The sequence below is a fragment of the Passer domesticus genome, chromosome 30, assembly GCF_036417665.1.
Source record: "Passer domesticus isolate bPasDom1 chromosome 30, bPasDom1.hap1, whole genome shotgun sequence".
In the NCBI taxonomy this organism is placed as follows: domain Eukaryota; kingdom Metazoa; phylum Chordata; class Aves; order Passeriformes; family Passeridae; genus Passer; species Passer domesticus.
The window spans coordinates 3,469,530-3,494,917 of NC_087503.1; the positions used below are offsets into that span (position 1 = coordinate 3,469,530).

Sequence of the window (25,388 nt, forward strand, 5' to 3'; positions counted from 1 at the left end):
AATTATCTGCTGTAATTAGTCCCTGGAGAGGCTTTGTCGGTAACAACACTCAGTGGGGCTCATTAATAGTTCAAGGTACTTCAGTTATTTTAAGGTACTCAGTGTTTCCCTTTTGATACAGACTCTGTGAGAGGTTTGTGCAATCATGGCCCCAGTTATCTGCTTTAAGGAGTCCCTTGAGAGCCTTGTACTGACACTCAGTGGGGCTCATTAATACTATAAGGTACTCAAGGTTTTTAAAGTACTTTGGATTTTCCTTTTCACACTGAGTCTTTGAGAAGTTTTTGTGCCATCCTGGCTCCCAATTCTCTCCTCCAAGGAGTCCATGAGGAGCTTGTGCTGGGATGGACCTCAGTGGGACCCATTCATGCCTCGACACACTTTGGGGTTTTCTTCTGACTTGGACTCCTGGACAGGTTTGTACAATCTCCTCTCAGGTCCTGAGGTTCCAGGGCTCAGCTCTAAATGCACCCGGGGGCTTATTAGCATCAAGCAAGTCCTGACAAACCATGGCTCTGCCTTGATTTACCTCCACTCTACTGCAGTTCATTAGGAGGGTTTCCTTTTTCAGTTATGGAGAAATATTTCAAAGAGCTTCTAGGAAGTATGTATTCCTATTTTAAAAGGTGTCTTTTATTGCTGTTCTTATTACACAAGAGGTGATTGCAGCATTCAGTCACTGATATTGGTCCAGCAGGGACTCTCCTAAGGAGCTCTGGCCTGCTCAGAGAAGCCGTGCCTTGAGGTCTGACGCAGCGTGGACAACCTTGCTCCACATTCCCCATGCCCATTTTGTCTCTCCTCACTCACCTGGGACCTGCTTTGCTCAGAGAACTGGCTGTACACAGCCAAAGAGGGGTCATCTTCTTTTGTATTTTGAACCCATCTAAAACTCCTGAGTTTCCCCATTGAAAACAGACATCCTCCTCAAGTGTGTGCCAAGCCCAAGCTGCCACCAAGGAGGTTCCCCTTCCCTAAGGCAGAACCCTGCAAGGAATGTTTTAGACACACAGGAAGTTCTGCAATAAACACAAATCCAGAGTTTGCTCAGGGCAGAATTAGACCAACTCCTGAAGGACAGACCAGCTTTGAACTCCTTGCAGCTGAAAGCTCCGAGTTGGGAGGTGTGGGAGAGACCCAAGAGTGAGGGAAGGGAAATGCAGAGCACCCAGCAAGTGCTTCTGTGCAGACAGGCTGTGGGGAAGGGCACTGCAGAGCTGCCCTGGGCCAGCTGGGAGGGTGGATCATCATCCCAGTCTGCACTGGGCCATTACAAGACACTGTTGGATGGACACTGCACCGACCCCAGCGCGCCAGCCCATTGCTCAGGGCTGCTGTCACTGCCCAGAGCCAGAGGGGATCCCTTGCTGGGGGCTTGTGCCATGGCCACCTGCCCTGTGCCGCGCTGGCCGCTCAGGCACCAGGAACCAGCAGCAAAGGGCACTGCCAGGGCCAAAGGCCAGCTCAGCCAGACAGAAAGGGGCAGTGCTGGCACTGTTTCCATGGCAGCCCTCACTGGGGGTGACACCTGGGTCACCTGTCCTGGCAGCTGCCATGGAAAGCCCTGGCAGGGACTGAGGGCACAGACACTGGCACTGAGACACTGCTGGGCCGGGTGCTGAGCACAGGGCTGAGCACGCAGAGATGGTTTTGTTCTTGCTGAGCTGCAACAGAGCCAAGGCCTGTCCTGCCCCTCCTCCAGCCACGCTGGGCAGGGGCTGGGGCTGTGGGGGAGCTTGGCAGGGGACACAGCCAGGACAGGTGACCCCAACTGACCCCGGGGATACCCCAGACCACAGGACATCATGCTCAGTGTATGAAGTGCGGGGAACAAGGAGGAAGGGGGGAATTTTGGAGTGGGGGTTTTGCCTTCCCAGATAACTCTTAGGCAAGAGGAGGCCCTGTTTCACCAGTGGGCAGGGTCAGTACCAAAGACACAGACACCAACTTAAGAAATCCTGTAATTTATATAATGCACAGCTGCAAAGAATTACAAAATGTTAAGCTCAGCAAAGCACATAATCATTAGCAAAGAATTACAAAAGAAGCTCAGCAATCCATCCAGTCATTACTACCAAAGATTGCCCGCAGTGATTAAAGAAAGGTCCATCCCCAGTTACCCTCAGACTTTACCATCACCCAAATCCACACATCAGCTGGGGCAGACAAGGACTGCAGAGCCACTCCCAGACACTGGGAATTCCTGCAGGTGCCTCCACCTTTGCAGGCAACCGGGCTCCAAGCCTGCTGTGAAAGGACACAGTTTTTACACTGTCAAACAAACAAGCTGACATCACTGCTAGTGGGAGAACATCTGGTTTCATTCTCCTGTTTGGTTTCTCCCAAAGCCTGGCCAGGACTCTTGTTTATACTGAAACCCCTTGTGTGAGGACACGAGGCTTGACTCCATTTTCATCAGAAGGCTGACTTATTATGTTATATATTATATTAAAATACCACATTACAACTATACTAAAAGAACAGAGAGAAGAAGATCAGAAGGCTACCAAGACAAGAATAGAACAGGAATCAATAACAAAATCCTGTGACTGCTCACAGCCTTGGCACAGGTGGCTGTGATTGGTCACTAATTGAAAACAATCCACATGGACCAATGAAAGATGCATCTGTGGCATTCCACAGCAGCAGATAGTTATTGTTTACATTTCTTTCCTGAGGCTCTCAGCTCCTCAGGACAGGAAAAATCCTAGCAAAGGATTTTTCACTAAAATATCATGGCTACACCCTGGGCCTCGGCCTTGGCCAACAGCCCCTGGGCTCAGCTCCTCTGCAGCTCAGCACAAACACTGTCTGCCCCAGGCACTGCTGCTGCCCAACCAGCTCCGGGTTGCTGGAGGAGCAGCCCTGGGAACTGGTTGTGTTCCCTCAGTGGCACAACATCCCTGTTCTCACAGTGCCAAAGAAAGCTGTTGATGCCAAGTGCGGCCAGGATGAACCATTGCTGTGACTGCAGCCCCTCTCTTGGGGCCCTACAAACAGCGCTGCAAAAGGAGCCCCTTGGAGCTCTCCTGGGCCAGCGACTCCCTCTGAGTGGGGCCTCTCCCAGCCGGGAACTCTCCCGTTTGCTGCACTCGGGGATCCTGAACAACGAGGGAGCCTGGGCTGATCCCCCCACTCCTCCAGACTCAACCCTTCACCCACTGGGGAGGTGCCAAAGCATCCACAGGGAGCATTTCCTGCCCTCGGGGGAATTTCTCACAGGTGCCTTGCACTGACTCTTTGTGTCTGTGTGCACACAGGAGTGCCTGTGCTGGGGAAATGTGGCAGAAATGCTGCTCTTGGAGGGGTTGGAGTGCCTTGGATAGCTGAGTAAGTCAGGTCTGCAAGTGAGGTCAAGTCACAAAGTCTTAGTCAGCTCTGTTTCTAAGAGCTGTTCTTTTGCAAAGTTTAATATAAGTTATAAGCTGAGTTAAATACTGCTATGTGTTATTCCTCTTTTAAATTGGTAGGTCATAGGCTGTAAAACAGGTTAAATACTGTTAAGCTCGGCTCTTTTGCTAAATTTTGAAGTTGAAGTTATCAGTTAAGATTTAAGTTAAGTCCTGTTAAGCTTGAGCTCTGTTCAGCTTTTAGGCCATATTCCTTTTATCCTTGCCCTCACTGTCCTTGTGTCACACACTCACAGGGACAGTTCTCAGTTCATTTCTGGTTTGACTGCCTGGATTTGGTTTGGTTTTGTTGTTGCTTTGTTCCCCCCGTGTGCCTGAAGTGTCCAGTCAGGAGCAGAGTGACTCTTGCCAAGGAACTTGGTGGTGCTGTCCCTTAATATTAAATCTGGATGTTGCTGATCCCTTGCAGGGATTTTTTCAGTGCTCTCAAGCCCTTGTTTGTAACAGGGTGAAGGAGCCCTGGCCCAGGCTCTGGCCCTGGGGGACACGAGGACACTGCCAGGGGGTCCCTGTCCCCCTGTCCCACCCCCCAGGGCCCCGGCCCCCCATCCCCGTGTCAGGCTCTGGGGTCGATCTCGTGGAACATCCTCTGGGGGAGGCTGCGGCGCCGGGGGCAGGGGGACCCGGGGGGACAGGGGACCCCGCTGTGCACGAGCAGGGTTGGACTGCTCTGGGGGAACTGTGAGTAGGGGCTGGGGCAGAGTGACCTCCCCAGTGACCTCACACAGACCCTGTGATGTCACACAGCTTCCTGTGATGTCACACAGCCCCTGTGATGACACAGCCCTCATTATGATGTCACAGCCCTCATTATGATGTCACAGTTAATGTTGTGATATTACAAAGCCTACCCTGGGATGTCACACAGCCATTCTGTGATGTCAAACACATACCCTGTGATGGCAGAATCCATTCCATGATGTCCAGCCTATGATGTCACAGGCAACTCAGTGATGACACACTACTGCTCTGTGATGTCACAGCCTGCTCTGTGATGTCACAAAGCCCCTTTATGATATCAAAGGGCCAGTGCTGGGATATCAGTATGTGATATCATAAAGCTGCACTGTGATATCACAAACTCACCATGTGATGTCACAGTCTGTTCTGTGATATCACAGCTGGCTCTATGATGTTACTCACTCACCCAGTGATGTCACAACCCACTCTCTGATGTCACAGAGCCACCTTCCATGATGGCAGAGGCTACTCCATGGCCTCACACCCTACTCTGTGACATTACAGACAGCTCTGTGACGTCACAACCCCCTCAGTGATGTCACAAAACCCCCTCTGTGATGTCATACTGCCGCTCTGTAATGTCACAGCACACACTGTGACCTCACAGCCTGCTCTCTGATGTCCTACAGCGATGTCATGATGTCACAGCACAATCTGTGATCTCACACAGCCCACTCTGTGCTGTCACACAGCCCCTTGCTGACATCACAGCTGCTCTGTGCCTCTAGGACACAGCCACAGAGGTGCTGCTGTGACACAGCCCCCTCTGGGACATCCCCCAGCCCCTGCCAGTGCTGAGCCCCTGTCAGCTCTGTCTGTGCCCTGCTGGTGTCCCTGAGCTGCCCTGGCAGTGCCCCAGCCCTGCTGGGCTGTGCCCAGGAGCTGCTCCTGGCCAGAGCTGTCTCTCTGCAGCGCTGCCCTTGCCAGGAGCTGCCTCTGTGCCAGGAGCCCGGCCCAGTTCAGCAGCACAGACACAGCACCAGGACTTTAATGACCCTCTGGGGATTGGGTGGTTATTGGATCAGACTCAGTCCCTCAGAGTGTGCTCAGAGAACTTCTCAGGAACTCAAAATCAGATTCAAAGTCCAAACTGTATTTAACTTTAAATGGGTCCCACTCAAGGACACAATTCATGTCAAAGCGTCCCCAGGTTCCAGGCAGAGCAGAACACTGCAGGCAGTGATGACAGCTGGGGACAAACAAGGCAAAGGTGTCTCTGTTGCTGAGCACACCTGGATGTGTTTCAGGAATGCAAAGGGCCAAGGCCTGAGCCCCAGCCCCTGGCCAGGCAGATCCTGTCCCTCCCTCATTGCTCAGGGCTCTTCCCGGGATGGGCTCTGGCATGTGGGGATGTGCAATGCCAAGGGCAGCACCATGGGGCGGCCCCTGCCAGGCTGCTGAGCAGGGACAAGGAGGCAATGAGGCCCCAGGGCTGCAAGGGTCACTTGTCCCCTCATGGCCCCAGGCCCAGGGCCAGCAGCCATGGCCAAAGTGCTGCCCAAGTTGGCTCTGTCAGGGCCTTGCAGCTGCTGCCCATCCCTGTGCCCTGTGCAGCCCAGGCTGTCCTATGGTGTCCCTGCCCTGCGCCTCTGTCCCTGCAGGCTGTCGTCATCCCCCGGCTGCCCCACCTGGCTGGCCCCTTCCTTTGCTGACAGCTCTGCCTCCTGCCTGCCTCTGCCTGCCCACACAAAGCCTTGGACTGCTCCAGGCGCCTTCTGGGGGATGTGCTGCACCACAACCCTGCCCTGGGAGAGAAACTCCTTTCTCCTGCTGTCCAGTCTGCGCCTCCCCAGCTGCCCTTAGCACAATTATTTCTTCTTCAGGCTCATTCCCACAATAAAGAAAAGCTCCACACTCTGTGAAACCACCCTTTACTCCCTCCCGGACTGCTCCTGTTCTGTCCTCAGTCTCCACGCCAGTGAGCCCAGAGCCTACAGCCTCCTCCCGCTGGTTATGTGATGAGGCCTGCAAACCCCATCTTGGGAGATTTTTGGGTCCTCACCAAGGTCTGTGAAAACACAAAAAAAAAATGGTCAAAGTTCTTTTCTCCCAAATCTTGCGGTGACAGAAGAAGGGTCAATATCTCTGAAATGAATGAGGGTGGATTTACATTTGTTAGAAGGAGGAAATATTTTACAATGATGAGAATGGCACAAAACTGGAACTGTTCTTCCACAGAACTGGATTCCCCATCTCAGGAATTATTCAAGAGCAGGAGCCTTGTGCAACCTGACCCTCTCATCCCCAAGGACAGAATTCCTGTTGTGTGGGTTCTCTGATGTGCTGGGTTGTCGTGGTTTGGCCGGAAATGTGTTTCTAGAAAAGTCTAAGTCCGGCCAATCAGTGGCCAAATTCAAAATTGGCATTTGATGTGGCCACTAAGGGTCTGGATACGCCTCTGAGAACACAAGGGGGTTAAAAGCAGGAGATTCCCAGAGAACTTCCTCTTTGGGAATCTGGCGTGGGTGAGTAAGGTCCGACCTCTCCCCTGCCCAGCTGTGTCTGGGTGGGGGAGGGGGAGGCCATGACAGGGAGGAGGCCGGGAGCCCCAAAAGCTGCAGAGGTGGAGGAGAACATGCAGGGGTTGACGAGATTTGAGATGTCTGGGCAGCCCCCCCCCCCCCCCCCCCGGAGAGAGGGACAGAGATTGTGCTGGCGGCTCAGCCGGCCAGAAGCGGGGGAGGTGGCGAGAGAAGGTGCCCGGCAGCTGTGGGAGTCCTGGACAGGCAGAGGCGAAGTTTTTAACCCCTTGGTAGAGTAATAGAAACCTTGCAAATACTGCTCCTCCTGAATCAGAATGAGGAGAGAGAGATGATGGACTGCGTGTGAGGAAAACTGGAAGAGATGAGAAGAATCCTAGGTGAGAAGAGATGATGGAGTGGCCTTGAGCGGGACTCTTTCTTGTATGGCCATGGACAGACCCATACCTGGAGACTGTATTTAGGGGGAGACAATGCTTTGGAGCCAAGAGTGAAGCAGTGGAGTGAACAGAGACGGCTGAGGAGGGTGTGGGATGCCCTCTGTCTCCGTGGAAGGGAAGATCTCTGCTCACGAGCCCCTCGGCCCCAGGGGGTAAATTTGGGGGGGGACTGGTGTCCCAAAGTTGAGAGACTGCTGCTTTTGGAACTGGGTAGAGCATCCTTAAACAAGATACCCTAAAAGCAGTCCTGGCCTGTGTCCAGTGGTGAGAGCACTGGACATGGGGGGGAAGCCTATGGTGCAAGGGAGGACTTCTCTCTCCCCGATGGATTTGAGGGTGGATTATTTGAAAAGATGATGATGGACTGAAAGCTGATTACCTGAAAGGTGGGAATCTATGGTGTTATCTCATTCTGTGGAGAAAAGGGAGGGGGGAGGAGGAATGTATTTGGAAAGTTTTTATTCTTTGCTCTGTGTGTGTGTGTTCCTTTATGGATATTGTTATTAATAAAATGTTGTGTTTTTCCCTCCATCCCCGAATGGGAGCCTGTTTTGTTCTGTTCCCGGGTAACATCTCACAGCAACCCTTTTAGAAATATACTCTTCATGGAGGCCTGCCCCGACTCAGCTGCAGCCGTTCCCTCCAGTCCTGTCCCTGGGCACCAGAGGGAAGAGGTTCCCACAGCCCCAGCCAGGGACCCGCTCCCAAGGCTGTTGCCATGGCCACCAGGGCAGGGACCTGCTGGGATGCTCATTTTCCATGGGCCAGGGTTCAGGAATGGGATTCCCCAATTTCCTGCTTCTGCTAAAACTGTGCTGCTGCTCGCTGCCCTCCCACCTCCCATGGAAAGCACAAAAGGCAAAGATCCCAGGCTGGGAAAACAACAATTTACTGGGAAAAGCAATGTGATTACATCGGGGCACAAAGCCCTTACGTTGCAGTCACGCCTCTCGCAGGGCTCCCCTTACCGGTGACTCCGCAGGTGTCTGGTGTAGTTAGAGCTGTCTGAGAAGCTCTTCCCACACTGGGGACACTCGTAGGGCCTCTCCCCAGTGTGGATGCGCCGGTGGGTGACGAGGTGGGAGTTTTGCTTGAAGTCCTTGCCACAGTCAGGGCAGCAGAAGGGCCTCTCATCTGTGTGAATTCGCTCATGCAAAAGGAGATGGGACCTGGCGTGAAATCTCTTCCCACATGTGGGGCAGTCATAGGGAAGCTCTCCAGTGTAGATGCGCTGATGGCTGAGGAGATTGGAGTTGGTGTGAAACTTCTTCTGGCACTCAGGACACTCGTAGGGCCTCTCCCCAGTGTGGATGCGTTGGTGGTTCATGAGGTGAGACCTCCGGCTGAAGCCCTTCCCACATTCCCCACACTCGTAGGCCCATTCCCCAGTGTGGATCATCTGGTGGCGGGTCAGGGTGCTGCTCTGCCTGAAGCTCTTCCCACACTCCAAGCACTTGTAGGGCTGCTCCCCATCATGAAGCTGCTCACAGACCACCAGCTCTGAGCTCTGGCTGAAGCTCTGTCCACCTTCCTGGCCCAGGGTGGGTCTTTCCTCCTCAGAGCACCCTGGGCTGGATTTGAAGCCCCTCATCCTGCAGGATCTCGGGGAAATCTCCTTCTTGTTAAATTCATGTGCAGTAGAGCTGCTCAACACAGCCTCTTCCACGAGTTTCTGCCGTGGGGATTTGTCCTCCCTGGCCTCCATCCTCAGCTCCTTGTCTGCGGAAGGCAGGGCAACGGGAGGATGGGATTTGCCTCCATGCCACAGGGAAGGGGAAGGAGATCCCCCATGAGTATCCCCGGCAGGACGGCATTGGCAGCAGGGTTGTCCTGCAGCTGGGGGCCATGCTGGGCTGGGAGTTGGAGCAGAAGAGAGGGGGAAAGGGGCACTGACTTCCTCCTCACCTACCTGGTGGTCCCAGGTAATCTTCCTCTTCCTCACAGCTTCCTCCTCCATCGGGTGATGGTTTTGGGATTGGAAATTCTGTTTAGGGATGAAAACAAGAGATGAGTGCATTGAGTTTTGCACTGGTTTGCGGGCAAACCAGGGGGAGAATCTAAGCCAGAATTACAATTTAATAAGAAAATTAAGATCAGGGCAATGATACAGATACACGGCCTTAAACTGACACAGTCAGGATATAACCTGACACCCTGTTGCTCAGGGTGGTGGCAGCAGTCCCAATAAATGGTGGCTGCTGTTCTGTTGCAGTGATGAATGTGATTCTGTCAAAGCAGTGATCCTGTAGAAGGGTCTGGTCTTCCTCTGAAGGTCCAGTGGTGCTTATGGAGCTCTTGTCCTCTGGGAATCCAGTAGCCAAGGTGCTCCTGGGGCTGTAAGCCTCAGCTTATATCCTGGTAGGAATGCTTGGCTCCTCCCCCTGGGCAGAGCATCCCACAATGGGATGATGTAATTCTATCAGTCCTGCAGGGACACTCAATGGGCCATGAACAGAAGATAGCCCCTGCAGGGCGTTATCAGGGCTGAGTCATGGAAGAGATAAAGAACACTGCCCCGCCTGTGTATAACAGTTTATGAAGATGGTGACTGAAAACATGCATTTGGTTACATCTTACACTGCAGCCTGAAACAGTGGGGTAATCCCTGCTGGGGGAGTGAACACCACCTCCCTTACCCAAACTGGCTCAGGTGTAAAACCCCCACCCCAGGAAGTCCACGCACACAGGGGACAATGTCACACTTGCCGCACCCCAGTGAGGCTCTCTGTCCCTGTCTCTTGCTCTCCCCCCTTTTCTCTTTCTTTTCATCTCTCTTTCTTTACCTCACATTTACTGTTCAATAAAATCCACTTTGGATTTGGTCTCCTTAGTACCTTAATTGGGGCAGAGGCATCTCTCCAACAGTTTCCTTAACTAGATTGTGACATTATTTTGGCACAGGGAGTTTAGGCACTGTTGTCTGACCCCAAGTGCCTTTGACAACAGCATGGTTCCCTCCTCTGAGGAGATTGTGGCTCTTTCTGGAGGAAGTCTTGGAAACTTGGATGCCGCTTTCTCTGAGGGATTTATGGGAGAACTGATGAAGGAAATGGCTGTTGTGGGTGGCCAGTGTGAAGAAAATACTTTCTTGTCCTCTCTTGAAAAGTTTGTTAAAATCACTGGAGAAAAGGGAGTGAATGATACCAGAGAGGCTGACAAGGTTCATTCACCGCAAGGTGAGGAAAACAAGGCTGCTAAAAGTCCTAAAAGAAGCCCAGCTCATCTAGCTAAATTTCCAAATAACTCCCAAATTGAGAGGGTTTAGGACTTTGCCAAATGTGAGAATCATTATTCTCTTTGTCCCTGGAGCCTTTGTGATCGTTCTACAGAAATTTGTTTCCTTTTAACAACCTGTATTGGTCCAAATTTCCACTTTTCTTTTATGGGAACCTGCCAGCAGCTGAGCTGGAGCTGTGCAGGAACCAATGAAACTTGGAATTGCCACAGAATTGCTTCTATTATCAGTTTATTAATGCTTGGGATTTGTTTGCATTTTCATCATATGTGACTTGTCGGAAAATTAAATATTCATCAAAGTGGTTTATGCAGAGTTAAGTTTGATTTCTGCCAAGTTTTGTCCAGTGCCCAGGGGATGCTCAAGGGGTCTCTGTTCCTCTCGCCTTGGAGGATGCTTGGGAGGAGCTTGTGGGGGCTGTCCCTGTCTCTGTTACCCCAGACCATTCCCCAGGGGGTTTCCATCATTCTCACTCCACGGAATGCCTGGGGAGGTCTCCCTCCCCACTCACCCCTGTGTCAGGGGGGTGCTCAGGGCAGTCTCTGTCCCTCTCAGCCCAGGGGATGCTCAGGGGTCTCTGTCCCCTCAATCTGGGAGATGCTCAGGGGTCTCCATCCCTCTGGTCTCAGGGAATACTTGTGCAGGGCTGGGGACCAGGGGCTCTGTGTCCCTCTCACTGCTGAGAGTGCTTGGGGCTGGGGGGCTCTCCGACCTTCTCATCCCTGGGAGGCCGGGGGGGTCTCTGTCCCTCTCAGCCCTGGTGTGACCCCACCCAAACATCATCAGGCTCAGAGGGACAGAGACACCCCCAAACCCCCAGAAGGGCTGGACCTGGGATCATGCTCATACCCTCTTCATCTATTTAGCCCAGAAATGAGTTCTGCACCTTTAAGGCTGGTTCTGAGATCGAAGGGAGGCAGGAAGTGAGCAGGTTTTTTAGAAACTGCACTCCTCCATATACCCGCTGCTGGACAGATTGCAGGACAGGCTCTCCTTTGGTTTTATTTCATTCTTAGCTCTCTAAGGCAGATAAGTGCCCTGGACTGTAGTTTTTCTTTTACTTTAGAGCTGTTTAAACCTGCTCTGAACATCCAGAAGAGCACTGGCAGCTCCACCTGTGGCCCATTGGCCCGAGCCTGGTCCACGGCATTTCCAGTGATGGAGAAACTGATAGGAGACTGAGTGAGCAGAGCTACAGCCCACAGAGGGACTTTCTGAGTTTGTCATCTCTTTTGGAGCGTCAAGAGATTTTATTGTTTAATATTCGTCATTTGCTGTGCTCATAAATGCTTTGTCTTTTAAATAACCAGGTTTTTCCACTTTTCTCCAAAGAAATCTTTTCCCAAACTGATTGGGGGAGAGGCTGCTTGAATTTGCTTTCTAGAGGAAACCCCTTTTGGAGGTTTTCTCCCAAATTTGCCCTAAACCAGGACAGGGCAGTGGGGAGAGGAGAGAGCCCCAAGTGACTGGATTGGGGGAGGCTGGAGAGAGGGAGCCTGGGACCCCAAAACCCCCCAGCATCCCTAAGCAGGAGCCTGGAGAGGGGGGATCCACATGTGCTCTGGGATCCTTGGCAGCCATGAGACAGGGGACCACCAGAACCCCAGAGGGATGAGACTGGAAATGGGACACTCCTGGTGGCTTTTTTTGATTCACTTTTGCTTTTCAAGGTTTTTATGGATACCAGGTGACTTCTAGGGATGGACTTGGGCAAAGGACCTTCAGACACACTGTGCTCATCCCTTGTTTTTCCCCAAACCAGGATTTCCCCTTCCCAAATCTTGGCCCAATGGAGGAGAAGGCTGCAAGGAAGAGGAAGTTGCCCTGAGACACTCAGGTAGGTGAGGAGGAAGTCAGTGCCCCCTTCCCCCTCTCTCCTGCTCCATCTCCCAGCCCAGCCTGGCCCCCAGCTGCAGGACAACCCCACTGCCAACGCCGTCCTGCTGGGGATGCACTGGGGGATCTCCTGCCCCTTCCCTGTGGCACGGAGGCACATTCACAGGCTCTGGGGCAGGAGGGGGAACCGCGGGCGGTTTGGGGTGCGTGGCTCGGCTGCTCCCGGCGCGGTTCCCCCGAGCCCCCGGCGCGGCTCCGCCAGGCCCCCACACCACGGCACTTGTCGGAGGTTCTTTAACAGAAATGCTGGTAAATTGACCCTCTGGAATTACACTAAATACAATTTCAAAAAGCTGCTGGTTTGCTGGGCAGTTTGCCGAATTCCACATTGTTGTTTCTTTCAATAAAACTGCACTTTAATAGGTCTTTGTAAATTTATGCTTGCATAAAATTTGTGGCTACCATGGGCTTCTCTCAAAACTAAATTACATAAAAATATTACACACTTATTACATGCTTTTAATCCCTCCAGTAAATCCTTCATGCTGTTATTTCAATCGCAGATTGTTCAACTTTTCAGTGCCTTATTTCCATTAATGGCATCAGAATAAGTTAAATTTTGTTGTACGTATAACTTTTAAGGATATTAATTTTTGATTCCGTGATGTTTAATTTAATGCAAATTCAGGGTTGGTAAGATTAAGAAAAGTTAAGCTTCATTATTGTTAGATTTGAGCAATGTTATGTTACATTCTATTAATTTGAATTCCTGTTGTTCTGGTTTGAAAGATAATGTGTGTATTCTATTTGCCATTTGTCACAGGTAGGGCGGTTATTGTCTGTTAATTGAGCTGTAAATTGGACCCCCAATGGTTCCCACAGATCTCCAAACACCTGCAAGGACCTCCAAGCTTTCTAAACTTCTTTTTGTGAGAGGAGCCTTAGAGCAGCTGTTTCCAATCCCAGTCCCAGACTTTCAAGATTTTGCATGTAAAGAATTATAAAGGTGGAATGAATCCTTTATAGAATTTGTCCCACGGGATTAAGAATGGCAAACCAGAGATATATAACCTATATATTATCTATATTATCTATCTATCTATCTATCTATCTATCTATCATCTACCTATCTATATTTATTTATTTTTATATATTTTTATATATTATACATATATTATATATATATTATAACCAATATATAGGATTAAGGATGGCAAACATATAGATTTCTGTAGATATATATTATCTATTATGGTAATGATTAGACAATATTGTCTTAATCAGAAAAATTTACTCCGAGGTATAACAGCTGCAACATATTATATATCATATATAATATATCATATCATATCATATTATATCATATACTAGGAAGTGATTTCAACGTAACTGCATTAAAGCAAAACCAGTTATTAAGCAGAGATTGATGTCACTCCATCTTGGTTTGGAAAGACAGGTGTCTGCTGAGGAAGGCAGAAGCCTCTCCTAAAAGCAAAATGTGAACCCCCTCCCCCTGAATTGTTATAAATTTTAAATTAAGGGGCTCTCAGGAAAAAATATGGGAGCAGGAATAACAGTTCTTTATTAGGGAAACAATAAAAATATAAAATAAACAATGCAGTAAAGCAAGACAACACTGACAGAGTCAGAACACAACCTGACACCCTGTTGGTCAGGGTGTTGGTAGCAGTCCAATTGGAATGGTGGCTGCAGTCCTCCTGGAGTGCCAGGAGTGGTTCTGCTGGAGCAGGGATCCTGTAGAAAGGTGCAGTCTTCCTCTGAAGATCCAGTGGAAGAGGCAGCTGCTGTTCCTCTGGGAAATCCAGTGGAGAAAGCCATGCTGGTGTTCCAGAATTTCAAGATTATATCTGGGTAGGAATGCTTGGCTCTCCCCTCTGGGCAGAGCATCTCACAATAGGATGCTGTAGTTCTTATCAGTCATGCAGTGCCATTCAATAGCCTTTATCAGCAGATGTCTGCCCAGAGGGAGGATTGGGTGTTGAAGAGATAAGGAAAACTGCCCAGTTAATAGAAGACAACTGCCATACAGATGGCAAAGAGAATACAATCTGTTTGGCAATCCAGGAGAGTGGGTTAGTGGACTACCCTCAGGGAATGCTCGCCTGGTATTGAAGGGCAGGGTGGGAGCACCTGGATCTTGGAGCACCCAGCTGCCCTCCAGGTTTGGAGGTGCCTGAGGAGGGCTGGGACAATGCCAGGGACATCCTGCAGTGACATCCCCCCTGTCCCGCTCGGGGTGAGCTCAGTCCCAAACCTGGCCCTGATCCTAGTCTCAATCTCACTCCATGTTTAGACACACTCACAGTTCTGTATTTAATCTCATCCCAGTGCCAGACTCGTCTAGCCTCAGACCCATTCCCAATCCCAGCCCTAAAGCCAATCCCATGTCTAGCCTTAACCCCAATCCCAGTTCTAATCCAAATCTCAGCCCTAACTCCAACTCCACCCCTATGGCCCCCAGGGGCAGAAGCCCAGCAGGGTGGCCGGTTGTCCAGGATAGCTCAACGAGGGTCCAGGATCGCCCAGCGGGGGTTCAGGCAGCCCAGGCAGCTATAGTGATTTGCAGCTCAGCTCTTTAGTGATTTCAGCTCTTTTAGCTCGCCTGGGGCCGTCACCCTGGGTATCGCCGCAGCAGACGCAGAGAGAGAGGAGCAGCGCTGTATGGGTTCCGCAGGGTTCTTTATTGGGGTCCCCGCGAAGGTTCCAGGGACAGCTCTCCTCTGCCGAACCGGGCAGAGTTAGGGGTTTTTATACCTTATAGGGGGATTGAAAACTGTCCAATAGTAAGGGTCAGGGGAAAAAGTGGCCTATGGATCTACAGAGAGATAACAGGGTCCGAAGGCGGAAGAGAGGGGCTTCTAAAATCCTTAGTCATGCTGACTTTGGTATTTCCTAGCTCAGGCTTCTGTTCTCCAAGGCCTTGCAGGCCTTGTGCCTGCTACAACTCCACTTTCTGTATTTAGAAAAAAGGCGTTCCCTATGGTTCTTTTAAAACAATGGACAAGGCATGAGAACATAAGTAACACGATGACAATTACAAGAAAAATCCACAACATTCCCTTAACCAAAGATGCAACCCATCCCGTTAATCCCCATTGACCGAAGAGGTCATTGACCCAGTCTGGGGTCTGTTCTACTTTTAAGTCCTTCACAAGTCCCTTCAGTTTCTGGATGTTGGCGTGGATGGATTCCGAGCGTGAAGAGAGATTGAAGCAGCACATCCCTTCGAAGTCCTCGCAGCCATGTCCGTGGGCAAGCAGCAGGAAGTCAATCGCTGCTCGATTTTGGAGTGAGGCATGTCTTGTGGTTTCTTCTTCCTTTAAGAGATCGCTCAGGGCAGCAGAAGTAGCGTTAGCCTGCTTACTGAGCCAGCACCCAAGGTGATTTATGTCACCCAGGGCCTTAGCTGCAGCTACCCATGGTAGGAATATAGAGACTGCTATCTTTTTAGGTTTGTTCCAATCGTATAATTTGGGATCGCAATTTTCATCAAATGCTGTGTAGGACCTTTTGTGGCGTTTTAACTCGCTCTCTTTTTTCCAATTGTGCAACAAGGTGATATTTGGAGTAAGGGTGGAAAGTTTTCCTAGGGTACAGGGACCTCCCTGGAGTCGGGAGGGGATCCCAGCCCATACTCTGTCACCACAGATGAGAAACGTTCCCTTGGGTAGAATTTTGGGATGGAGAGAGGACACAGAGATCACACGAGCAGTGTAATTACACCAATCGTGAGGGTTGTAGGCTTTGTTAATTGGTGATATGTCTTTTCGGTATGTGTTTTTGTTCAGATCAATTTCAGGCAAATTATTCTTTGGACGTCTAAAGTAAAATTTGACACAGAAGGTGGCCTTAGAGGACCCTAATAGATCCAATTCTTGAGGTTCCTCAAGAGCATTGGGCAGTATTTTTGTCCACTGGTCCCAAGTTTCTACCTGGTGGGGTCTCTTACCTGTGGTGCGGAGAAGCTCTGAATTATAGGCGGGCCAGTCATCGGCTACGAAAGGAATTCCTACTAGACATGTGGAAAGTGGGTTATCAACGCTCCCCATGGATAAGCACATGTTATCCTGTTTTAATGTTCTTGCTAAGGTTACCCAGACATTATGGCTCGGCTGTGGGCCGATCCAACCGTCGGCACACGGCACGGTGAGGAACATCCAGGCAGCAGTGAGGACAGCGCCAACGGAGATATTTTTCATCTTTTGGCAGGAATGGGGCTTCTGATAGGGAATATAAGCAAAACTTGTTATTTTTATGGTAGGAGGGGAGGGTTAGGGTTCCTTTCTTGTTCCTTTCCTCTGTTCCTTCCACCTCCCCCCTTTTATTTTTAGGTTTTTTACTGTTTTTTGTTTTTGTTTTTTTCTATGGTGCTAAGGGTGGGGGAGTGGGTAAAAGTTAGAGGCTTTTGGTAAGGGTTGATAAAAGGGACAATAGGGTTTTTTAGGGTAAAAAGGGTAATAACATCTAATTCAGAGAACAGTTTTTTTTTTCAGGCTGTGCCTGGCCTAGGGCTTGATGCCTCAGAATGTTGTTCAGCTTTCTGGTTTGTCTGCTGCTGTGTGATGGGACAGTTGTCTCCTCCACTTGTGGATGTTTGGCGACGTCTTCGTCTCCAGGCCGAGCTGGTCTGGTTTTGAGGAGGTCTCGTGTTTGACTCAGGAGGATTCTTGTCACTGCTTGTGGAAGTGGTATTTGCAGTGCCTAGGTATGGTTTTATGTTTTTCCCTGGGTACCATCTTGGACCAGATGGTAGCAGAACACACGCGTATCCTCTTCCCCACGTGATGAGTTCGAAAGGTCCAGAGACTTTATGTGTTTCTGGGTCCTTCACCAGCACAGGTGGTTTCTCTGTGAGCTTTGCTTGGGTGGTATTTGCAAAGTGGCGAAGTATTGGTGGATCAGGCTCTGAGGTTGTACAGTTCAGGAAGTTGATGACATAGAGAGCCTTGCAAAGTCTTTCAACTGGAGAAGTGATTTTTGTTCCTCTCTGTTGCTGATTGAGGACTCTTTTGAGAGTCTGGTGTGTCCTTTCCACGATGGATTGTCCTGTGGGGTTTGCAGGTATACCTGTCTTGTGTTGTATTCCCCACTCACTGAAGAACTCTTTTAACTTACGAGAGGTATAGGCAGGTCCATTGTCTGTTTTGATCTCCTTTGGTACTCCCAGGGTTGCAAATGCGAGGAGAAAATGTTTTATGGTGTGCTGCGCAGTTTCTCCTGTATGTGTTGATGCAAATACTGCTCCTGAGAATGTATCAACCGATACATGCACATACTTTGACCTTCCAAAAGGTGCAAAGTGGGTTACATCTGTCTGCCACAGCTGGCAGCTGTTTAAACCTCGGGGATTGACTCCCGTCCCCACAGATGGTATCTGGTAGTTTTGACAGTTTGGGCATGTGGCAACAATAGCTTTTGCCTGATCTTTTGAAAGCTTGAACATTCTGATAAGGGCAGGCACATTTTGATGAAAAAATGAATGTGACAACTTTGCCTGGGCAAAGATGTTAGGGACATTAGCAGTCTCTATTGCCATGGCTAAGGTGTCTGCTTTCCTGTTCCCTTCTGCAATGAAACCTGGGAGGTCAGTGTGTGACCTCACATGCATTATATAGTAAGGTTGTTTTCTGTGGGAAATTAAGCGTGTTAATGTGGAAATCAATTGGTATAACTTTGGATTGGAAACCTCTTTGAGAAGAGCATGTTCTGCTCTCATAGCTATGCCAGCAACATAAGCTGAATCTGTGACCAGATTAAAAGGTTCGTCTTTGAATTTCTCAAAGGCTCTGACAACAGCTGCTAACTCCGCAATCTGTGGAGATCCCTCCACTATTTTTATGTCAGATTCCCAATTTTGGGTTTTAGGGTCCCTCCATGTCATTACCGACTTGTGGGATGACCCTGAGCCATCTGTAAAGACGGTTAGAGCTTTGAGAGGTGTCCTGCTTTGGACTAATTTTGGAGTCAGATGAAATGTCACATCACGATTAAAAAGCTTATGTTTTGGGATATGCACTGAAATTTGGCCTGTATAGCTATCTAAGGCATACTGGAGACTCTCATTGGTCTGGAGCAAATGCTCCAGGTCCCCAGTGGTCATTGGCAAATATATGCATGTGAACTCACACCCTGCAAGGGAACGGAGGCGAGTTCTAGCCTTTTTTATTAAATGTGCCATAATTTCTTGGAAGGTGGTAATGGTTTTTGTGGGTTGGTTATTTGTAAAGATCCACTCCAGGATTAGTAGAGGGTCTCGAAGTTGAGTGTCCCATTGGAAAATCAGTCCATAGAACCTAGGTGCTTTTCCCAGAATGACGAACTGGAAAGGCAGGCTGGGCTCGAAACGATGGGCTTTGCGTGAAGACAGGGCTTCCTGGACCTTGGTGATGGCATCTCGGGCCTCTGGTGTTAGAGTGCATGGAGAGTCCAGATTCTCCTTGCCCCGAAGAAGGCTGAACAGCGGAGCGAGGTCCTCTGTTGTAATTCCTAGCAGTGGACGTACCCAGTTGATGGATCCGCACAGACTGTGTAAGTCTCTCAGGGTTTTTGGGTCGTCTCGGATGGTGAGCTGCTGGGGTACGATGGTCCGTTCCCGGATCTGGAGTCCAAGGTAAGTCCATGGATTGGTGTACTGTATTTTGTCCTCACGGATCTCAAATCCTGCCTTTTCTATGGTTTCAATAGTCCTTTTAACCGCTTTGTCCAAGTACGTTTTTTCTGGTGCACAGACCAGGATATCGTCCATATAGTGATGGATGATCGCACCTGGGAATAGGTCCCGAACAGGAGACAGGATGTGAGCAACATACCACTGGCATAGACTGGGATTGCATCTAAGTCCTTGAGGAAGAAAACGCCAATGATATCTCTTGAGTGGAGCCTCTCTGTTAAGAGAGGGGACGGAGAAGGCAAACCGTGGAGCGTCCTGGGGATGCAGCGGGATGCTGAAGAAACAGTCTTTAATATCAATGATAGCAAGTGTCCAGTCTCTAGGCAGCATCGATGGTGAGGGCAGGCCAGGCTGAAGGGGACCCATGTCCTCGATGACCTCGTTGATTTTTCGAAGATCGTGGAGGAGCCTCCACCTGTCCGTTCCAGGCTTTTGTAGTACGAAGACTGGAGAATTCCAAGGGCTGGTGGTCTCTACGATGTGGCCTTTGGCGAGCTGTTCATCCACAAGGGCGTGTAGTGCGCGCAGTTTGACTTTAGAGAGGGGCCACTGCTCGATCCAGATCGGGTCATGGCATTTCCAGGTGAGACGAGGAGTGTCTGGCAGTGCGCGCTCCTCAGTGGCCCCAATTAGAAATCCGGACTGGGAATACGTAGGGAGGCTCCCCACTGACATAAAATGTCCCGTCCATACAAGGTGATGGGGGCCCTTACCACAAATGGGCGGATGGTTGCCAACTTGCCTTCAGGCCCTTCGACGAGGATGTTGTTCTTGCTCCGCATGGAAACTGTAGCTCCACCGATCCCTGTGATCATGCCTGCCACAGGTTGTAGCTCCCAGTGTGCTGGCCATTCTGAGCGGGCGATGATGGTCACGTCTGCACCGGTATCCAGCATCCCTGGTAGGTGGAACTTCTCTCCTCTGCAGGTAAGACCGCACTCGATGACAGGCTTACTCGGTCCCACAACTTGTATCCACATTGCTGTGGGGTTGAGAGGAAGCTGTTCCCTGTGATTCTTAGGGAGTAGAAAGGCCTGTGCAAATGAGGTACCCTTTGGAAGAAAATATGGTAAGTCTGTGCAGTACACCTGGACAAAGATTTCTTGTCCCGGGTGCACTGTTTGTACTTCTGGAACAACAAATATTTCCTTTGGGGTATGGAGAGAATCACCTAGAATTAGGATGTTAGAAGGACCTCCTTTTGGCCCACGTTTGCCTGTGGGAACACGATAAACATTGTTATTTTTAAAGTCAATGGACAGTGCAGTTACCAGCTGACGGCGCGTTCCCTTTGGTATTGCTCCGTGTGTTGGATTCTCCTCATGTGGTCTGGAATCTCCTGGGATGGTGCGTGACTGGGTCTGGATGGCCTTTGATTTGATGTCCTTGCGTGGGGCCCCACCACGCTCCGATGGAAGTTTCCCGGACGTGGCTGATAGTACTGCTGATTCTGGGACCTTTGGTAGAAATTGCGAGGGTGCCTGGGAGGTGACCTCTCTGGACAGTCCTTTATAAAATGTCCAAAATCTCCGCAGTGGTAGCAGCGGACCTGATCTTTAGAAGCTATTACTGCATATGCACTAGAAACTCCTTCTGCAACACCCTTAGTAACTGCTTGGGCCACTGTGTCTTCAGTGGACAGGTGGCGTGTGCAGCTTTCCAGCATTTGCTCTATGGTAGGTTCTATGTCCATGGGTAAGGCTCTCAGAATTGTTTTACATTTTTCATTCGCATTACTCATGGCAAGTTTACACAACAGTTCTTTTCTTGCCTCTGTGCTCTCTATTTGTTTTTCCAGAGCATCCTTAATTCTATCCACAAATTTGATAAAGCTTTCATCTATTCCTTGTTTGATAGTAGAAAAATGGTGGGTAGGGGTAGAATCATCTGGGGTGAGAAATAAAGAGGTTTTTGCTGCTATAGCCACGTCTTGTAATGTTGCCTTAGGTAAAGTATCAGCTTGGTCAGAGGGTTTCTGCAAATCCCCTTCACCAGCCAGCTGTTCGAGTGTAAAATTTGGCTTATCAGCATCTGCAGCATAGTTATCTGATAATGTTTTTAATTGCTTTTTCCAATGCCTTTCCCAAAGCATGTACTCGGCGGGAGAAAGGAGGCACTGGGCAATATTTTTAATATCGTGGGGTACCAGAACATGTGCTGAGAACGTAGCTTCTAGGAAATTTCTAAAAATATGTGAACTTCTACCATGTTCTGTGGCTGTATTTCTTAATTGCACAAGTTCTTTATTTGTAATAGGTTCCCATGTCTTTCTATTAGTGGCACCTCCTTTTTTCCCCTTCTTATATTCTACTGGAAAGGCAGTAATTCTCTGAGCTAATTGCCAGTCCCCTGCCTGTGTGGCTTCCATTTTTATTTTTGCCCAAGGATCTACATATTCTATTTCCAAATCAGAATCGCTGTCACTGCTGTCATCAGATGACGAGAAGTGAGAGCTATCAGGCCTTGCCTTATGTTTCTTATGGCTGGCTGGAGCTGCATTTGGCAGAGGTGCCTGTGGCTGGGCAGGGTATAAGGCAGCACATGGCAGGACGTGGCTACACGTGGCACATGGCGGGGTGGCCGTGCAATGCGTGATACAGCATGCACAGGACTGGGGGGCGTGGGGAGGGGGGGCAGAACTGAGGGAAGTCTGGGGGGTCCCGACCGGGGGCTGCGGAGCGTGGGTATGGGGTTGCGCAGCGAGGGTATGGGGGCAGGGGGTATGCGGGATGTAGGAGGCGGCGGGACTGAGGGAGGGTGCGGCGGGCACGATTCCGGCGGCAGGCAAAAGCGCGGTGGTGGGGGGGGGCACGGGTGCGCAGGCGGGCTGATCCCCTGCCGCAGCAGGGATGATGCCGGGGGCAGGGAAAGACGCGATGGTAGCGGGGGGGGCGAGGGCGGGGGAGGGAGTGGGGGCGGACGCGGCAGGGACAGGAGGGACGGCAAGGGGGGTGGGGGTGGCCCCAGTAGGGTCGGGGGGAGCAGGGGGAGGGGTGGGGTTTGGGTCAGTCCCGGCGGGAACTGGCGCAGATGCTCTCGGAGATAACGCAGAGCAGGGAGGCGCGCAGGGTGTGGCTCCCGAGGGGAAGGCGGGGGGGAAGAGGGGGTGGGCAGGGGCCGTGGGCGCCCTGGGGTCGGGTGGTTGCGGCGCAGATGGCGGGACCCTAGGACCCAGCGGAGTGCTGGATTCCAGGGTGGAGGGGCTGTTATCTCCTCCATTAGCATTTGAAATAGGCGCTTCTGTTAAGTGAGATAAGAACTTTTCGTTTCGTTCGACAGAAGTTAGCCCTGAGATTAAAATCTTTTTGTTAGTTTTTTCTACGGCTTTAGTTATAGCGTGAAACATAGGTAAAAACTGAGTTACCGAAAAGTCTTGGTTAGTTTGAAACTTATATATCGTGGTCCCAATTGTATCCCAAAAGGAGTCTAAGGTAATAGTCTGTGTATTAGTATCTGGGAAGTGGCAGAGAATCCATTTTATAAAACGTTTCAGGTTAGTTTTTGAAAGGTTACCTTTAGAAAAAGAAAAGTTGTTAGAAGATAGGATTTCTAGGATTAGGGAATATAAATCTCTCTCGTTCTGGGATCGTTTACTAAGCTTTGATCCCATTTTTCAGTTCCCGCCAGCAGAAAAAAGAGAAAAAAAAGAAAAACCCAAAAAAAAAGGACCCAAGGAAAAATATTTTTGCGCGCAAGAGAGGCTGTGTTAAACTTACACTTTTCAGCCTGTTGTGGGTCAAAGTTCTGCTGGGGGTCGTCTGCTCATCAGCCTCCGCGGACACTCGCGTGCCCAGGTGTCGTTGTTGCGGGTCGGCTGACGTCCTGTCCAGAAGAGTCCTTCTAAAACGGAGAGCTTCTCCTTCCAGGATCTCTGGCGAGCGGAGGCAGTGACGATTTCACGAAGAAATGCTGCTCCTCTGAAATGCCAGGTCCGGCATTCAGTTCCGCGGCCAGGCTATCACGGCGGTTCAGATGTTGGCCCAGGGGCCCCTCGCTGTTCGGGCGTCGCTGTTCGGAGCGCCAGCTCTGGCCCCCAGGGGCAGAAGCCCAGCAGGGTGGCCGGTTGTCCAGGATAGCTCAACGAGGGTCCAGGATCGCCCAGCGGGGGTTCAGGCAGCCCAGGCAGCTATAGTGATTTGCAGCTCAGCTCTTTAGTGATTTCAGCTCTTTTAGCTCGCCTGGGGCCGTCACCCTGGGTATCGCCGCAGCAGACGCAGAGAGAGAGGAGCAGCGCTGTATGGGTTCCGCAGGGTTCTTTATTGGGGTCCCCGCGAAGGTTCCAGGGACAGCTCTCCTCTGCCGAACCGGGCAGAGTTAGGGGTTTTTATACCTTATAGGGGGATTGAAAACTGTCCAATAGTAAGGGTCAGGGGAAAAAGTGGCCTATGGATCTACAGAGAGATAACAGGGTCCGAAGGCGGAAGAGAGGGGCTTCTAAAATCCTTAGTCATGCTGACTTTGGTATTTCCTAGCTCAGGCTTCTGTTCTCCAAGGCCTTGCAGGCCTTGTGCCTGCTACACACCCCCAAATCCAGCCCTATCCTAAATCCTCAGCCCCAAACCAAATCCCAGGTTCAGCTCTTCTGGGGGTTTGGGGGTGTCTCTGTCCCTCTGAGCCCGATGATGTTTGGGTGGGGTCACAGCAGGGCAGAGGGACAGAGACCCCCCCGGCCTCCCCATGGATGAGAAGGTTGGAGAGCCCCCCCAGCCCTGAGCACCCTCAGCGGTGAGAGGGACACAGAGCCCCTGGTCCCCAGCCCTGCACAGGCATTCCCTGAGGCCAGAGGGATGGAGACCCCCTGAGCATCCCCCAAGGCAAGGGGACAGAGACCCCCGAGCATCCCCTGGGCTGCGCGGGACAGAGACTGGGCCGAGCACCCCCTGGTACAGGGATGAGAGGGAGGGAGAGCCCCCAGGCATTCCCTGGGGTGAGAATGATGAAGACGCCCTGGGGAATGGCCTGGGGTGACAGGGACAGGGACAGGGACAGCCCACACAAGCCCCTCCCAAGCATCCTCCAGGGTGAGGCAGAGACCCCTTGAGCATCCCCTGGGCACTGGACAAAATAAAATTGGCAGAAATTAAATTTAACTCTGCATTAATCATTTTGATGAATATTTGATTTTCCAGAAAGTCACATATGATGAAAATGCAAATAAATCCCAAACATGAAGAAACCGATAATAGAAGCAATTCTGTGGCAATTCCAAGTTTCATTGGTTCCTGCACAGCTCCAGCTCAGCTGCTGGCAGGTTCCCATAAAAGAAAAGTGGAAATTCGGCCCAACACAGATTAAAAGGAAGAGAAAGCACTGTGGGGCTGTCACAAGGGTGACAGGGTTGAAGAGAATAATGATTCTCATATGTGGCAAAGCCCCTAAGCCTGTGAATTTGGCACTTATGCAGAAATTTAGCTACTTGAGCTGGACTTCTTGTGCGACTTTTAGCAGCCTTGTGTTCCTCACCATGGGGTGAGTGAACCTTGTCAGTCTCACCGGTATCATTTGCTCCCTTTCCTCCAGTGTTTTTAACAAACTTTTTAAGGAAGGAGAACAAAACATTTTCTTTACACTGGCCACCCACAACAGCCATTTTCCTCATCAATTCTTCCCTAAGTTGCTCAGATGTAGCTGCATCCAAATTTCTAAGAATTCCTCCAGAGAGGACCACAACCTCTTCAGAGGAGGGAACCATGCTGTTATCCAAGGCACTTGGAGTCAGAGAACAGTGCCTAAACTCGCTGTGCCAAAATAATGTTGCAATCTGGTTAAGAAAATTGTTAGAGAAATGCCTCTGCCCCAATTAAGGTGCTACCAAGACCAAATCCAAAGTGGATTGTATTGAACAGTAAATGTGAGGTAGAGAGAGACATGGAAAGAGAAGAGAAAAGGGGGGACAACAAGGGAATGACAGGGACAGAGACCTCCCCTGGGGTGGGGCAAGTGTGACAGGGCAGTGTTCTTTATCTCTTCCATGTATGAGCCATGATAACAACCTCCAGGGGCTATCTTCAGTGAATGGGCCATTGAGTGTCCCTGCAGGGCTGATAAAATGACATCATCCCATTGTGGGATGCTCCGCCCAGGGGGATGAGCCAATAATTCCTACCTGGATATAAGCTGAGCCTTGCAACACCGGTAGCACCTTGCGTACTGGGTTCCCAGAGGACAAGAGCTCCATAAGCACCACTGGACCTTCAGAGGAAGACCAGACCCTACTACAGGATCACTGCTTTGACAGAATCACTTCATCACTGCAACAGAACAGCAGCCACCATTTATTGGGACTGCTGCTACCACCCTGAGCAACAGGGTGTCAGGTTATATCCTGACTGTGTCAGTTTAAGGCCGTGTTTCTGTATCATTGCCTTGATCTTAATTTTCTTATTAAATTGTAATTCTGGCTTAGATTCTCCACCTGGTTTGCCCGCAAACCAGTGCAAAACTCAATGCACTCATCTCTTGTTTTCCTCCCAAAACAGAATTTCCCATCTCAAAACCACTGCCAGATGGAGGAGAAGGCTGAGCTTAAGGGAAAGATTCCCCGGGACACGCAGG

General features: G+C 50.4%; 2 protein-coding genes across 2 annotated transcripts in view; one reads left to right on the forward strand and one right to left on the reverse strand.

The window, feature by feature from the left end:
* LOC135287573 (zinc finger and SCAN domain-containing protein 2-like) overlaps positions 1-25,388 on the forward strand; it is a gene marked incomplete at its 5' end in the record, with an annotated part of 231,189 nt that overhangs the window by 204,773 nt on the left and 1,028 nt on the right. The window lies entirely within an intron of this gene.
* LOC135287534 (oocyte zinc finger protein XlCOF15-like) lies at positions 8,036-9,028 on the reverse strand. The gene is made up of 2 exons (XM_064400827.1): positions 8,977-9,028; positions 8,036-8,790 (listed from the first exon to the last, which is right to left on the reverse strand). The coding sequence occupies exons 1-2, from the start codon at positions 9,026-9,028 to the stop codon at positions 8,036-8,038; spliced, it is 807 nt and encodes a 268-aa protein (XP_064256897.1).

Bases quoted from the DNA above. Each gene is read 5' to 3' on its own strand.
- LOC135287534 (XM_064400827.1), bottom strand. From the start codon at position 9,028: ATGGAGGAGGAAGCTGTGAGGAAGAGGAAGATTACCTGGGACCACCAG. The intron at 8,791-8,976 runs GTGAGGAGGAAG...TGCCTTCCGCAG, and splicing joins TACCTGGGACCACCAGGTAG to ACAAGGAGCTGAGGATGGAG.